Source organism: Cervus canadensis, chromosome 10 (assembly GCF_019320065.1).
Source record: "Cervus canadensis isolate Bull #8, Minnesota chromosome 10, ASM1932006v1, whole genome shotgun sequence".
NCBI classification, from domain to species: domain Eukaryota; kingdom Metazoa; phylum Chordata; class Mammalia; order Artiodactyla; family Cervidae; genus Cervus; species Cervus canadensis.
In genome coordinates this window covers 10,824,321-10,840,938 of record NC_057395.1, presented here as the reverse complement: position 1 = coordinate 10,840,938, position 16,618 = coordinate 10,824,321, and the positions used below count along the sequence as shown (strand labels likewise).

Genomic DNA, 16,618 nt, shown 5'->3' with positions numbered 1-16,618 from the left:
AACTGTGCCTTTTGCAGAGATGTGGATGGATCTGGAGAGTGTCATATGGAGTGAAGTCAGTCAGATAGAGAAGAACGAACATCATACATTAACATGCATTTAATAAGAGGAGTCTATACTGTGTGTAAAATAGAGAGCTAGCGAGAACCTACTATTTTGCACAGGGAACTCAATGCTCTGCGGTGACCTAAATGCAAAAGCAATCCCAAACGGAGGGGATATATACACGCACCTCTAGCTGATTCACTTTGCTGTGCAGCAGAAACAACATTGTAAAACAACTAGACTCCGATAAAAGGTTTTAAAAGGATATTTTGTATTTAGTCATTCAGCAAGAGATGCACAGAGCACAGACCCTGTTAGAAAGGCGGGGGGGGGGGGGGCCTCAGAAGCTAGAACTCAGCTGTCTGTAAGTCCACAGTTACAACTGTGTGCAAATGCTATTTGGAGGGAACAAGTGTAAACTCACATCCTTGAACCCCTTCGGGTCCATCAACTGCCTTTATGTCCCTCCCACTATTTCACATGTAACTAGTTCTACCAGATTCCCTAAAGCAGAAGGCTTCTGCAGGCATCAGCCCAACCAATTCCAACTACACCCTGCTAACTCTCAGGTACCACCATGGGATTAATCTGAAATATGATGCTTTAGAAATCCGCAGTTAAGAATCAGGTAGATTTGTTTCAACTTGGAAATAACTCTGTATGCGCAAAATTCAAAACATGAGCATCATCTGAGAATAATTTTCCACCTACTATATTAGCATCAGAAAAAGCACTCTAAATCAAAGAAACAAGTCAACAGTCAGGTCCTGTTTTTGCTGGTGGGAAGAGCGCTGTTGTACAAAGAGGGGTATATGGTCTAAATCTGTCAAGAATGAGTCTCCGCAGATGAATGGTCTTTCTTTAGTTTTTCCAAAACATAAACACCTGCTGTGGTTATGTACATATAATGGAAGCACTGGATTTGGCTATGGAGTTATTTTACCTAGCTTTCCTTACGCTTTTCCAGGAACGAAGTGTGGACCACCCCTGCAGTGTGTCTGGGAACACGGGAAGAACGCGGTCTCACGCGGCAGACACGTTCAACTCTGGACTCACGAAACCTCCAGGCGCCGTTTTAGGCAATGTAAAACAGGGTCAACTTCAAAACCTCTTTCCAACAGCACCCTTTGAAAGCAGGATGTCACTGAATATCGTCTCTCGTGTCAGGCTTGAGCTGTTACCTGCGTGTTCTCGGAGGGATGAGCGTCGCCCGTGGTGGGCGCAGACTGAGTATTAAGCAGCCGCATCATGATGCCACGCAGCTCCCCGTCTCCAGGAGCAAGCTGTAGGCAACAGTGGGCCAGGCACGGCTGTGCTAGGAGATGCATCCGGGGAGATGGCGGGGGAGGGGGCGCCGTATGCAAAAGTTGACCCCAGATCAGGAACACGGCCCAGCTCTGGGGCTGGGACTGCATTGCTGTTGCTGCAGCAGCTACATTTCCAGTTCACGGATGCGCTAGGCTCTGAAAGCTTCTGGAGGCTTCTGTTCAGATTCTGAAAGACGCTCTCTAGAGTTCTGAGTTGGAAACAGATTGAGCTCTTCCTGCCAACAAACATAAACAGAAGTGCCCAGTGCTCTGGTTCATGAATCTTCAGAGCGTCTCTACCGTGTGGGCCAGGAATCTTCTAGATATCCATCATTAAGGAGGCAGTGTGACCTCGTATCACATGACTAAGTTAATTACAAGGCTGAAATAGAATTTTTCTGGCTTAGAAACAACAAGGTCTGGCTGGGACTCAGGCTGAAGGGCACTCTACTACCTGTGGTTACACACAAGTTTGGTGCACACATTTTAGTGTGTAAGCAGGACCTTGGAGGACATGCTAAAACAGCCTAAATAAAGGATTCTGTTGAAGTGCCTTAGATTTGTCCAGCTGACTACAAAGGCGTTTATGAATTGATGGCACTTCACCCTGAACTGCCTTCAGCGGTCAGGGCAGCACACCTATTATCTGACACGCTTGAAAGTATTAAGACACATATTTGCTGGCCTTCTTTTATTCCTTTGAATTAGTCCAAATTAACGAAGCTTCAATTTTATCACCAGAGACAGATATCTCTGTCATGAGTCTTCTCTTCATCCCAGAAAGGGATTCCATTATTTGTTTAGAGGAGACTTTCCACTGGCTTGCCAGCATTCATCCAAGTTTTACTCAGATTAAGATGCAGCTTGAGTCCGATTACAAGTCTGCATCCATGCATTGGTGACAGTCTCTCTGCCTGTCACCCTGGGCTAGGTCAGAACCTAGAGGTCACCCTGTGCAACAGTGTCACTTTCAGATGGGGACTGAGGTTCAGAGAAGTGAAATGACGCCCATGTGCTACAGCCAGCTTTGCCCAGCACTGACCAGGATTTCAACCCTCAACTTGACACCTTAGGTGAGGATTGGAATCAAAGCATCGTCTGATTCCTGTGCTTCCTACAAACACACGTTTACATATTCTCGTCAAACTGTTATGTCCCCTGTGTGATCCCAGGGAGTCACCTGCCACGAGGCTGGCGTCCAGTATGGGTCCAAAAGGGCAGGAGACAGATGACCTGGTCAGTTGAAGAAAACTAGTTTCCTCAGCAAAAAGGGGACATCATGCATAAAAACCCAAATGAACTTTTTGGCCAACCTGATATCATCTCTTAGTTTTTATCCTTTAATCTCTAGGTTTAAAATTTCCTAGCAGTAATTACCCCTAACCTCTGCCTATAATCACAACAGCACTCAATATGAAGTCTTCCTGCAGCAATTTAAAAAAAAAAAAAAAGCCCTCATTTTTTTTCATGCTAAACTCTGATATCTAATTAGTACAATAATAATTTCCCCCTTATCAGGATAATTGCATCTTTGAATATATATTTTTCAGACTGGAGAGCTCTGTTGCACAGCCATCTAGAAGACTGAATGCAGGTATGTTTTGTTACCCATTCATTTGTGACTTCAATCATTACTGTAAGCCCATCTTCTACAAAACAAATGCTAAATTATACATTGTGTATCTTTCCAAGCACATTAGATAAATTTTTAAACAGACCAGGAGGAATGATCATGTCACAAGCTTAAAATAAACTAAGTTACAGGGTGGATTCCATAACTTCATTTAATATTGATAGCAGCTCCATTTAAACCTTGAAAAAGCAAATACCTTTAATAAATTTCATGTGAATAATTATATATTTTGATATAACTATCATACAGGAGTGTGTACATATAGAAATCTATAGGTAGACTTATATACATTTCAATATATACCATATATATCTTTTTTTCTTCTCAAATTTTTCTTTTTAGTAAAACAAAGCAGTTTTACTTGTACATGGATGTGCGATGCTACATTCAGTCCTGAGTGATTGAAGGGATCATTAATAAACTACAGTAAATTCTAGTCTTGCAGCTTAAGATCCAGTAGATTCAGTAACAAAAATGTGAACGAAATGTTTAAAAATATGCATTCAACGAGGAGCTGGTTTTGTGCTTAGCAGAGAAAGCTCGAACGTGCACGACAGCCATTTGGTAAAAACTTCTTGAATATTCAAGATTAAACGAATATCCTATTTCAATGGATTTATAGAAGCTGATGTAACCTACATCCAATGTGTCAAGCATGGAAGACTCCAGTCATGATTGGACTGAAAATCCCTTTTGCAGAATGTGAAATTCTGTGTAAACATCGGTGCTTAGGGATTATACAAAAAGTTCAGACTCAAATGGGGAAAAAAGAAAATACAGTGAAATAATTTAAAATGCTTTTCTTGGGATACAGCCAGCCACATGGAAGGGACATTAAAAAAAATAAGAGTATTCTGGTGAAAGGGGAAACCAGATGAAAGTCACTGGGGAGGTCTGACCAGGCACCCACCAGGGGAAGCCCCAGGCTGGCTCCAGGGGCCCACAGTGATGGAGCCTCCGGGACAGACCCTGCACACAATGAGAAGGCCACATTCACCCTGACGGGCGGGGGCGGCCGCCCCCAAGGTCACCGTGGCCAGCGCGGCCCCGGCTCTGCTCAGGCACTCGGAGGCGGCGGCAGGGGGCCCAGGCCCCTGGCGGGGGGCTGCTCGGACCAGAAGGCACTGTGCGGCGGGCTTCCATCTCCAGCCCTACCCCGTCCCGTGGCTGCTGTAGTCGAAGACGCCCTTCTTGAAGAACGGCGAGAACTCGCACACCGTGTGTTTGGACAGCGTCAGCCCCACCTTGTCGATGTGCAGCGGGGACGTGGCCGACTGGAGCATCACGCTGAAGAAGTCCCTGAGGTACCGCTGGGAAGAGACGAGAGGCAAAGACACTGTCAAGGCACGGGCAGGGAGGAGGCGGCGGGGGGAGCGCCTAGAAACAACATCCCTGCTGGCGTGGAGGGGCTGCCACTGTCAGAAACAGTGCAGGGACCCTCCTCTGATGCCTTCCCCACGTCAGACCCACCTGGGGAGCAGCCACGACGCCCAGCGTGCGGCTGACACTTCTTGGTTCTGAGCTCATAGGACATGTCGTCTGCAGACAGGCCCGGGGAACGCCGGGCAGTGGGCGCTGGGGGTGGGGTCTGCTTTCCAGCATCGTGCCGGTAGTTAATACCCCGCTTTTTCAGCCAAGTCACATGTGCTGACTCTTTGCAACACTGGACTGCAGCCCGCCAAGTCATGTCCCCCCGCCCAACTCACTAACAGGAAGACCACTGAGAGGAAGGAGAACAAAACTGCTAATGGTCTGCACGATGCTAAATGCACATTTTTACTCTTGTTGACCGGGGGATTTTTGCTGAAACTAACGTCTCTGGCGCTAATATGTCCTTAGTCAACAATGTGTCGAGTGGCACAGGCCCTCTCTGCTTTGCAGCCTTCTTATACACTAAAGGAGAAGAAACACTGTGGGCAAGAGGGACCACTGCAAACACCAACATTTACAGACCAACCAGTAAAGGAAGCTCTTGCTGAGATTAATTTGCTCTGAACCCTGTGCTCACCCCCCACCCCAACCTTTGCACACGTCTGTGGCAGCACTGGCCTGCTTTTCTGGCACCAAACTCGCAAAGCTGCTCTGAGTCCAAGACCTGAGATTCCGGGGCTGAAATCAGACGTGGGCACCAGCAAGATGTGTTAATGGAAAAGAGAACATGCAGAAATATTTCATACAGTTCCAGTATGGCAGAGGTTACCTATAACTGAAAATGGGGTGCAGGGGGGGGTGGTTTTAGGCCTGAATCTTTATTACTCTCTCGGCTTGTTTAAAAAATAAAAATCCTATCACAAACTCAGAAATTAAACACAGTAATCATGGACTCTGAGTAACAGAACAATTCTGTCTATGAAACATGGTCTAGAACAGCGGTTCCCAAGCAGGGGTGATCTGCCCCATAGACATTTTCACGGTGGGGGGTGGGCGTGTATCTAACAGGTAAAGGCCAGGGATGCAGCTAACATCCTATAATGCTCAACATCCTACAAGCCTCTGTGCAAAGAATTATTTATCCCAAATGTCAGTAGTGACACGGATAACGAACCTGTGGCCTGGGGGAAGCCAAATTCAGCTGGCTGAATGAATAGCCCACCTCAAACTTAGCTCTGAAAGAAGACATTCTGCTCAAGGAAAATCTCTTAGCTACTTTCTTAAAAACAGTAACAGGGACTACTAATAATTAACACTCGTACAGTAATTTATAGCTTCTAAAAATCTACCACCTAACTCTTTGTGTTTTATGGAAGTATAACTGATGCCCAGTGGCTGAGTACTCTTCCAAGGCAGGACCTGCAGAGTGCTGACACGTGGAGATGTCTGTGAAACCAGCAGCAAAGCAAGGTGACAGGCGTTTGGACCACACCCAAAGGGGTCCTGCGTCACCCAACTGTAGGTTATCTTCATGCTCTGCCTATACCTACCTCTTTCTTTTCTTTTAATTACTGTAACACCCATTATCTGGTGAGCAAGGCTAGTAATCCAGAGAGGAGACTTGAGAGCAAGGATTTTTAACTCAGGCTGTTTCCCGTGTTCAATATTCTTAACTTCCTGATCTCATGGTAATCGCTCAAGAAAGGCTCTCTAAACAAAAAGCAGGTCAAGGTAAGAAGGTGTCAAAACCAATTGCTAGAAAATGGACACCTTGCTCCAGGACTTATTTGCATCAAAGAAGCAGAAGAGAACAGCCTTGACTTTTCTGGGGGCAGAAAAGCCGGGAACATTGACCGAGAGGGACCTGAGGTCCAACAAACACGGTTACTGTGAAATACGCATCTGGCAGGAGGGGGACCGGGGCCGCCCCCGCGGGTGAGCTATGGCGGCACCCCTCCGCGGGGTGAGGCAGGACCCGGGCCGTCACCTCAACAGCTCCCTGCAGCCCACATCCCCACGGCCAGGCTCGAGCGCAGACTAATGTCCACACCGCCTGCCTTCCAGATGCTTTCTGACTGGACGGAAGGGAACAGATGATGTATCAACATTTGTCATCATCAGTTCACAAAGCAGGGGCCCTTTAAAGGGCCAAGAAAGCCTGAAGGATACTGAAAAGAGAAGAAACAGTAAAAGCCTGAAATAAAGTGCAAAGAGAAGGGTCTGGAGATCCCCCTTCCCCACCCGGGGAAGCCCCGTAAAGAGAGAGCAAGGAAGCAGCTGCCAGTGATGGCTCTCCTTAAAATGAATGCATCAGCACGCCTCGATGAAACCTCCTGAGAGAGGGATCTGATCCAACTGATTCTCAACATTATGGAAGAGCCTTTTCTCTGTGATGAGTTCTCTGCTCAGCAGAATTGGGTGGCCTTGGCTCCCTCTTCCTAGACCGCTTCTTGGTCAAAGAAAGGCTATGAGTAGGAAGTGTTCTTTGTGGAGACCTCAGCATGCTCTGAAGTGAAGAGGTGACACGTGGCCTTGGTTGGCTGTGTCCAGAACCACAGGCTTGCAGTGGGCTGAGCAAATCCTTTCTGGTGAGTGACGAACCCAAAGGCCCAGGGCTGGGACCGGGGACACAAGAAAGAACTAAAATTGCAGAAAGTGCCTGGGGTCACAGACAGCATCTCATTCTCTGTAATCCCCCATTGTCCTGGGACACTGCTGAGTTGGGGGAAAGTGCTTACAAGCAACCCTGATGACTAATATTGATGAGTTCATTTTTAAAAACTGAAATGTACAGAGAGAAAACAGCATCCATCATGAATGTACAGCTAAATGAGTTTTCAAAAAGTGAATGCACGGGTGTGCTGAGCACTGGGCTAAAAACATCACGTTTTTAGAGCCCTGGCAGCCGTCCCCACACTCCGTCCTCCAGGGTAACCACCACTCCGGCTTCCTGTGCCACCGATCCATTTTGCCAGGCTTTGAACTTGATACCGATGGGATCCCACAGGGCGCACTCTTCTGTGTCTGGTTCCCACCGTCTAATGTGACGCTTGTGAGACTTGTGCACCTGGGTGGGTGTGCTGTGATCTGTTCTGTTTTCACTGCTGTGTAGTATTCCACGTGCCCCATCCACCCACTTACTGAGGTGGAGGGGTATGGAGTGGCGATGGGTTTGGTTCTTTTGTCTGACCTTTTCAGTAATGAAATCGACTTCTGTATAACGATGTTGGGTGAATCAAGTTTATCACTATTCCTACAATAAAGAAGCTCCCCCTTAGGACTTGAGGCCTGAGTCTAATGTACTAGAACTCTGCTACTGCGTGTATATCAATCTACATCTGAATTATATATAAAATACATACTTAAGTACACACATTCATATTAATAAATTCTGCTGCCTGTGCTCCTAGAATTTTCCACAGCACCTGTGGCCAAAGGGAGAAAATTAAAGTGCTTCCTGTCAAAGCTCTCTCTCTAATGTTGAGTCCAAAGACACCCCCACCCTCCCTGGTATGTGAAAATGAGTCCAGGAACTGAGCCACCTCCCCACGGCAGTTTACTTTTACAAAACTCAAAGACACAGGGAGCTTATGTGCTTATCAGGGTCAGAAGGGCAAAGCAGGAGAAGGATCTGTGAAATCCAATATCCAATTTCTGTTTCTTTCACATGGCTTCTTCTCCATGAAAATCAGAAAAGCAGACAAATTTCAATCTCTGTAGCCACTGTTGTTGTTCAGTCGCTAAGGCATGTCCAACTCTCTGCAACCCCATGGGCTGTAGCACACCAGGCTTCCCTGTCCTCCATTATCTCCCTGAGCTTGCTCGACTCATGGAGGTGCCATCCAACCATCTGATCCTCCGTCACCCCCTTCTCCTCCTGCCCCCAATCTTTCCCAGCATCAGGGTCTTTTCCAATGAGTCAACTCTGCATATCAGGTAGCCAAAGTATTGGAGCTTCAGCTTTAGCAGCTATTAGGGATCACAAAAGGCCCGCAGGACACCAGGCTGCCCTGGTGGTGGGGTTGGGGGAGGTCACATCCAAGTTTCTGCTCTGTGAAACACCCCAGATCAGGGCTGCTAAGAATGGAGGCTGCACCTGCCATGGTTGGGAGACATTCCAGCCCTGCCTCGGAAAGTCAGATGAAACCCAATCTTCTTTCAGTAAGACTGCAAATCAGGAAATGGAATGCAGAGCAAGAGGGGGTCTGGGGATGTCTTGAGAGTGAGCAACCGAGGAGATGGGAGGGACTGAGAGGAGATGGAGCCCAAAGAGAGGCAAGGGGCCAGCTGGGGGATGGGGAGGGGGATGAGGTGGGATCAGGGGTGGTGGGGAGAGAAGAGGAGGGAGAGAGGGGAACCACATACCACGCTGGGGATGGAGGACCATGCTGCTGCTGCTGCTAAGTCGCGACAGTCGTGTCCGACTCTGTGTGACCCCATAGATAGCAGCCCACCAGGCTCCCCCATCCCTGGGATTCTCCAGGCAAGAACCCTGGAGTGGGTTGCCATTTCCTTCTCCAATGCATGAAAGTGGAAAGTGAAAGTGAAGCCGCTCAGTCGTGTCCGACTCTTCACAACCCCATGGACTACAGCCCACCAGGCTCCTCCGTCCAGGGGATTCTCCAGGCAAGAGTACTGGAGTGGGGTGCCATTGCCTTTTCCAGGAGGACCATGAGCTGCTTTCAAAGTTGGCAAAAAAAGGTCTAAGAACAATAGATATGTTAGACATTTATCTAGGTTTCTTTTAGCTCCTTGGACTGACACTGTAGTATAAGGCGTTTTCTTATCAATGCTTTTGGAAAATCAAATTTAGATGACAAGTCTTTACGGCATACTTCAGTACTGATGCACAGCACCTTGATTTCAGAAACTCTTTCTTCTACAGGTTGTGGGCATGCATATATATATATACATATATATATGTGTGTGTGTATATATGTATGTATGTATCTATCTATTTTTTAAGTCAATCTGCACAGGGGCCTTGAGTGGGGTGGGGGGAGGCAGAAGTCACTGGGAGATATGGGCCCCCATGGGTCTGCTCCAAACAGAATGTTAAATGGCTTGTGGTTTTAAAAACTGCCCCCTCCCCACAGAGCAAAAGCAAAATCCTGTAAGGGACCATGAGCTTTCAAAAGAGGAGGCCAAGAGATCAGCAGAAGGATGAGAGGCACACAGATTGCCAAAATACCCCGCACCAGGCTCCTGACGCCTTCTCTGCAAAGAGGTTCTTTCTGTCCTTTAACTCATACTTGCTGACACCCCTGAGCTCCTTGGGAATGTCCCCCACGTGGACACACCAGGCCGGCCAGCGATTGCCTCGTTCCTCTCACAGACAGGCCACTGATCAACAGCCTGCAATGCTCCAGGCACAGTGAGAATGTTTAATGGTCTATTTCATTTAAAGATCACAACAGTGTATGAGGCAGAGTCTATTATTATCTCCAACTTCTCAGAGAAAAAAAACCGCAGTCCAGGAGGCATTAAGTACCGTCCTAAAGGTGACAGAGCGTGGGAGTGTGAGGACTCACACCAGCTCTCCCAAGTCCAGAGACTGGTCTCAGTCCCCGGGCTCCATCCGCAGCGCCCGCCAGCCTCCCCTTCTCGGGCTGACCCTGCTCTCCGGGTGCTGCCATCTCACTGGGCCGGGCTGATGGCACTGGGCGTCTCGGCTGCCTGGGCTTAGTAAATGCCACAGCATCTAGTACTGCCTGGGCCAGATGCTGCCTCTGCTGGCCTGACGGTGTTCTCACGGGGACGGGGGCGCAGGGCTGCCTAGAGTGAACACTCCCCGCAAACCTGGGACAGAGGCCCCCTTCCTCTGATGCGTCTACCCTTCTCCACAGAGGCTATGCTCCTCTGTTCACATCCACAGACCTTCCTCACAGCGCCTTGCTGGGCACTGGTCATTTCTTGACCGCCCTTCTTCTGTTCCCCCTCCCAGACAACATTTAGCTTCCCTTCTGAAAAAATACCTCCCCATTCTTTAGGGATGGGTCATCTGGCTGACTCAGGGCAGAGGGCTAGAGGTCTCTTCCTCTTCATCTTCTGGGATGGGCTCCTGCAGCTGAAGAGCTCGTCAAGATACCACGTGGAGCCTGCAGGGATGCAGGGTGCTCTGGGGCAAGCCTCTCCCAGAATGCAGAGCTGGTGCCATGGAGCATTTCAAGAGTTTGCTTAAGAAACCCGGGGCAGAAGCAGGAGAGCTCTAGGTCTGTCCATTCCCAAGCCCACTTGCTCACCAGGACCACAGCTGTTTCCTACTGTTTGCCTTCAACGCCCCTGGGGTGTTGGCAGGCGTCCGTCAAGAATAAGAGGAAACCTCCCACTTACAACACGCCCAGTTCTGGGGGTGGGGGCCGCCGTGGGCTCAGGGCATCTGCCCAGGATGCCTCTCTTAGGACAAGGTCCGTCCTGGGAGGCTTTCAGACATACTGTCTCAGATGGGTCAGCCCATGCGAGAGGTCCATTCCTAGCCAAGCATTCAGCTGGAAGACTCCTGCTCCAAACTCAGATACACACACGGGCCAATCTTTAAAATTCAACACCATTTCAAAAGTCAACCACTAAACACTACTAATCTTTTGAACCAAAAACACAGGCTAATATGGTCTGTTGGCTGTGTTAATGAGTTCTGAAAGGCGAAACACACTCCCTACAGCAATACAGAGCAATTCAGCAAGAACTTAGTCAATTATCTTAGAGCTTTAGCCTGGTACCTCAATCAATACACTGCATTAAGGGGGGGAAAAATGAATATAAAGTGCTGCTACGTGCTACTTCACTTTAGACATTTTTGAAGAAGGTCATTATATTAACATGATTCATGTGTGACCTGTAATATGATTTCAGGGTCGGCTCTGGCTAAAAGGAAAAGTACTTAAGTCCCGGGAATAACCTTGGTAGAAGCTGGACTTGAAGTAGCTTCTGCTGGGTTTTTCCTTTCAATTTGGGAGCTTCTGGATGAAATGCTAGTCTGCTCATAGGGAAGACCTCGTGCTCTACAGCTCGTCCAGGCCAAAACCTGGGAGGTGAGAGGGACATTACATGGTGCGGCCGCTCCCATCGCACAGCCATTCCCCTTTCAGGTCTGGAATCTGGAAGGAAAGGCAAGTCTGAGAACAGGGAAAGTAGGGAAGGTGTGTGGTACCCAGGCTCAGTAAAGGATGTGAACAGGGAGCAAGGCCAGCGTGTGGAGGGCTCAGCCTGGGGAAGGGCAGGGTCTGAAGGAGAATCCTGGGGGCCTTGAACCTGGCTGTCGGGTCTGCAGGTATTTGTGCGAAGCCTTTCCGGGCTCAGGAGCTCCTATGACCCCTGAGACAGTCTAAGGAGAAGGAGGACAGGTGTCTGTATTCCTCTGTTTCCACATAAGAAGACTGAGCTCTCAGGAGACAGGAACTTAGACAAGAAAAACGACTGCAAGAGACAAAATGACTGGCTCTTCAGATTCGGGAGAAAGTCCTCGAAATTCTCAAGGAGAATCCTTTAAGCCCATAACATTAAGGTATAAATGTAAATGTACATGCAGCCCCTTTCTTTGGGGCGGTCCACGCCCTGCTTGTGTAGGCTCAGAATCTACCCTGAATTTCCATCAGCTGCTGCACACGCATGTGTGGGTGTGTAAATGCGTATGTGTGTGTCTAAGATGTGGGAATGAGAACAGGGCCTCAGAAGCGTTTGAAAGACTACCTTTTTTTATCTTTTGGCTTCCTTCCTTCTATTTTAATTAATGGGAGGATAAAATCATGACCATTTTATGTTATTAAAAACTTTCTGTTTTAATAGGGCTCACGGCTGTAACTGCAGCCCACTGCTTATTTCATGGGCGATATTTCACCCCAGCTGTGTCATCTGAATGATTTCCCGGCCATCTCACTGTTGTGGAGCTCTTTTCATTTTACAAAATTTTAACACCAATCCATAATTTAATTTAAAGTTATTGAAATTATTAAAATTGAAATGTTCTTTAAAAAAGTAAAAGGGCTTGAGCCACCTTTCCACCATGACACAATAACAGAGAAGGCAGTTCAGCGGCATTCCTCATTTCCAGAACTCACTGGCCATGCTGGCAGCTCAAAGACAACTCTAAGTCCAATAAGACTTAGAGGTCTCATTTACCTTGCAGTACTTGGGAGAATCAATCATTGATTGATGGGCTCTGAAGATGAATCTGGCCTGGATGGAGACACACTGGGATATTTCTAGACCCCAGAGAGGTCTGGTCACCACTGGCCATGTGTTATGAACCAACCCAGGCGGGTTATGTTATTCAGGGTCAAGTCTTCCCAGTTTTAAACTCCCATACATCCTACTCTGAACACCTCTCTCTGGCTATTTTAGGAATCCTAAACTTTGTCTCCATTGGATCAACCATGCTGAGTTCCTTTCCCAACATGCCTCCAAGTGTCCTCCATGCTCTGATAAAATTAAGGACAGCCTTTGACCAGCAGCTTACTCAACCACTGCACAGCTACTGCACATGTGCTCCCCACAAAGTCACATGGGGAGTGGGCACGCGGGTGCTGACAGACACAGAGCCTGCCCTCCCAGGGCACCTGGCTGCCCACGCCATCTCCTCATGGTTCAGAGTCGTTCTTCCTGGCGCTGTGCTTCCATCATCTAAATCCTGCTCCTCCTTTAAGGACTAAATCAAGGTTTAAACTCTGTTGATGCCTCTCCCTTCAGACCCCATTCACGAGCCCAACAAGCAAATATTTAACTGAGAGGTTGCCTCCTGCCAGCGCTGCTGGGGATTCAGTAAAAGACAAGCTTCATTCCCATCCTGAGTAACATGCAGGCTTTTCAGGGAGACTGTGGACAGGGAAAGCAGGAATTAAAATATGGCTCAAAAAAAAAAAAAGGAATGAGATACTTTTAGAGCACCTAGGAAAGGCAGCCCTGGGGATTGGAGACATTTACGCCAAGACCTGAAGGGTAAGAATCGAGCCTGTGAAGACACTGGAGAAAGATTCTGAAGGAAGCCTGTTCCAGGCAGAGGGCAGAGTGGGTATAAAGCCTCATAGTGGGGCAGCAGAGCTTGGGGCACGGCCAGTGGTCCAGCAGGACCGGACTGGGCTCTCTTTAGCATGGGGGAGGCACTTCTGCACTGCCCACCAGATCAGTTCTCAACCAGGCCTTAGACCAGGGGTTCAGTATGTGTCTTGCGAAACTCTCTTCTCTCTGAACCATGGAGTCCTGCCAGGACGAGTCCTGTGACTTGCTTTAACCTACAGGGCACACTGGAGGTGATGCTGAGGGTGAAGCGGGCACCGTGCAGCTTCTGGTGCCCCGGCTGAGCCCAGTCTTCAGCAGAGCCACGATCCAAATGCGGCCACATACACGTGCCCTGGTCTGACAAGGACACTTGGAAAAGGAGAATCTCCCAGCGGAGGCCAGCCCGTGTTCCAGAATCATAGCACCATAAGCAACAACATGGGATTTCTTTAAAGCACTCACTTCTGGGGTAGGTTATTACTCCGTAAGAGATTACCAAAATACACGTATTTGGGGAAAAGATAAGAGGTGAGGGAATAAATGGTATCAGTCAAAACCGAACAGAAGTTTCTTTGTTGTCTGTTTATAATTTATGACTAGCCATAAATTACAGTCCTATTCTACTTCACGCCAACCTCTTCCAAGCTTTTCCTTATTTCTAATGAATAATTCTGTCTTTGCAGGTACTTCTTTCCTACCCTAGGTTTTAAAGTAAATACTTAGAATAAGTAGTCATCATTTGAAATATGGCATTTATTTCTTGATGTTAAATAGAATTCTGAGAGCTTCCACTTAAAATTCATCAGGGTGAAAATGTTCGTCTGTGATTACAGAATCCGATCTATTCATTACAGCTATTCAGAGAATCTTCTTTATGAGTTTAATGACATAAGCATATTGTATTGAATTATTGTGGTACTGCATCAATTGGACTCATAAATTTAATATACTCAGTCTGGTTCACATATTTTAATAAAATCTAGCAAGCTTTAAAAATTTTATAAGGGATGTGCATTTCAAGTCCATGTGATGTTCATTTTTATAGGCTGACATTTTGGCTTGGGGTATTAAGTAGCTTCAATGATCTTGATGACCCAGTTGGGTCGAGCAGCAAGGTCAGGGTGAAACCCCACAAACAAACTGGCCACATGAGAAAGCCACTGTCTGCTTGAACTGAGAAGCTTGTTGAGCCTTTCTCCAGAGCACAAGTCAACAGCAGTCCCATCTTTTCGGCTTCCAGAGCAGAAGACAGGAGTCAAGTGTTTGGTGCACCTGTGAGCCAGGAGTGACGGAGTCTCACGGGCCACACTCTCAACTTTGTTTGATGAAAGCAAAATATGCCAGGACGCTGGGAGGAACCCAGCACCCAGGGCTCACTCTGGTTCTTTGACTTTTGTTTACCGGGTCTCTTTGCAAGAGATGGGTAACCGGCTAAAGACAGATGCAGAGCAACTTGACACCCTCAGACAGAGGTGAGGCTGGAAGAGAGCCCTGGAGACACAGCTTGGCCGATCCGACTCTGCCCTGTGAGCTAGCGCCCCAGGCACCTGGTCACCCTTCAGCCACCACGCTGGGCGTGGAGACACTACAGCGCAGGGACACGGAGTCCTCCGCTTCCTCACTGGACTGTCTTTTAAGGATCAGAATATTAAACGAGCTACTGTCTGTAAAAGCACTTGGGGCAGGGCCCAATTCACAAGGAGTCTTTATGAAGTCATCGACGCTATTATCTATACAGTTTGGTCCTCTGGAAGTTGTTGGGTAAATCTGTTAACTCTCTCTTCTTTTACATGGGCATAGAGCATGGAAGTATTTAATGTTTTCCCCTTCAAAGGAAAGTAGAGGACAGCAAGAATATGGATTTTTTTTTTTCTCCAAAGTCACCTAGTATCAGTCACTGGCAAACCCTTTATTTCAAGAGTTGCTTTAAAAGAAGGATGACTTCACATGTTTTTCAAAATGGGGAGTCATATTAAAAATAAGTTAAAAAAATATAACTATAAGGTAAATTAACTATCCTCTGAAAGATCATTTTGAATACGAGATTCTATAAAGTGCCATCTGGGGAAAAAAAACAAAAAACAAACTCCAAACCCCCTTCTTTTGTTTCTAAGCTCATGACTCCTCCCAGCACGGCATAAGCCTTCAAAGAGCTTCCTGACATCTGGAAAGAGAAGGACGACTCCCAGTGACCAATGAAACTGACAGACTGAAACTGCTGTGTGGCATGTCCGGCCATAAGGCACGTAAAGAACTGGTCCTAAATCACTTGAGAATTACCGGCACCCCTAAGCTCCCACCCCATGTGCAGCCCGGGAACGGGGTGCAGTGCGATGCTTCGAGACCCTGAATGACAATCTCGTCCCTTTCCACCAGCTGTGCCTGCGGGTGAGCAGGACGATCCTTCCCTTTCAAATCTGACCTAAGGTCCTCTGTACATCGATGGCACGTGTTCCCTGGATGGCCTTGAACTGGACCATTGTTGAGTAACATTGAGTCTCTGAATTCAGGGCCAGGGGGTAAGCTCTGGAGACACTGGGGGAGGGAGACCCACTGCTCCCTTTTTGTTCTTTAGGCCAGGAGCCCCTGACGATCCCCGAGGGACTGTTTGCCTGGCAAATTACCCTCCTGCCTTGGGGATAAATTATCTCTCAGGATCCACATACCGCCCTGCACCCCAGGGGGGAGCCACGGTCATGTCCCAGGTATGAAGAGGACCGTGGCCCCGAGTGGTGGGCCTGTGACCCGCCCCACAGATAGGATCAGCTGGAAATCTGGATTATCTGCTCCACTGACACCCTTCACAGGGACTGAGGTTTGGTGATGACAGGGAAGGTGGAGGTGGGGAGAAAAGCCAGAGCAAACTTCTCTAAAGGCACCAGCTCTGATTTTCAAAAAGGACAGAGTAGGTCTATAACTCATATAAGGAAATGAAAATAAATTCCTTTACCAAACAGACATTACCAATGGAGTCAAGCATCTCAATGAAAAATATATATATGTTGAATCCATGTGCTTCCTGAAAGACACGCTCAATTAGATGACTGACACAGAGATGGCCACCAGGTAAGCAAAACATCATGGGTTTTAAGAGGGTCTTCTTTTTCTCAAAGGGCTTTACTTATTTACTACAGAGAATGAAGAATAGAGGATAGAGAATGAAGTCTATCAAATCAATGTATAACTCAAAGTCAAACTTTTGAAACCTTTACCACTGTCCTGGACAGCTCGTAAAACCCGAGGAGCCCCTGCAGAAGGGAGTGAAGGA

The 16,618-nt window shown here is 47.6% G+C and overlaps 1 protein-coding gene across 4 annotated transcripts in view; it reads right to left on the bottom strand.

Annotated features, from left to right (window-relative positions):
• Positions 1-3,119: 3,119 nt before the first annotated feature.
• Positions 3,120-16,618, bottom strand: part of KIF16B (kinesin family member 16B) — a 282,011-nt gene continuing 268,512 nt past the window's right edge. For all 4 annotated transcript variants that reach the window (XM_043480093.1, XM_043480095.1, XM_043480096.1 and 1 more), the window contains one exon: positions 3,120-4,295. In XM_043480093.1, the coding sequence (XP_043336028.1) occupies positions 4,137-4,295 (159 nt within the window). In that variant the 3' untranslated portion in view covers positions 3,120-4,136. The remainder of the gene's footprint in view (positions 4,296-16,618) is intronic.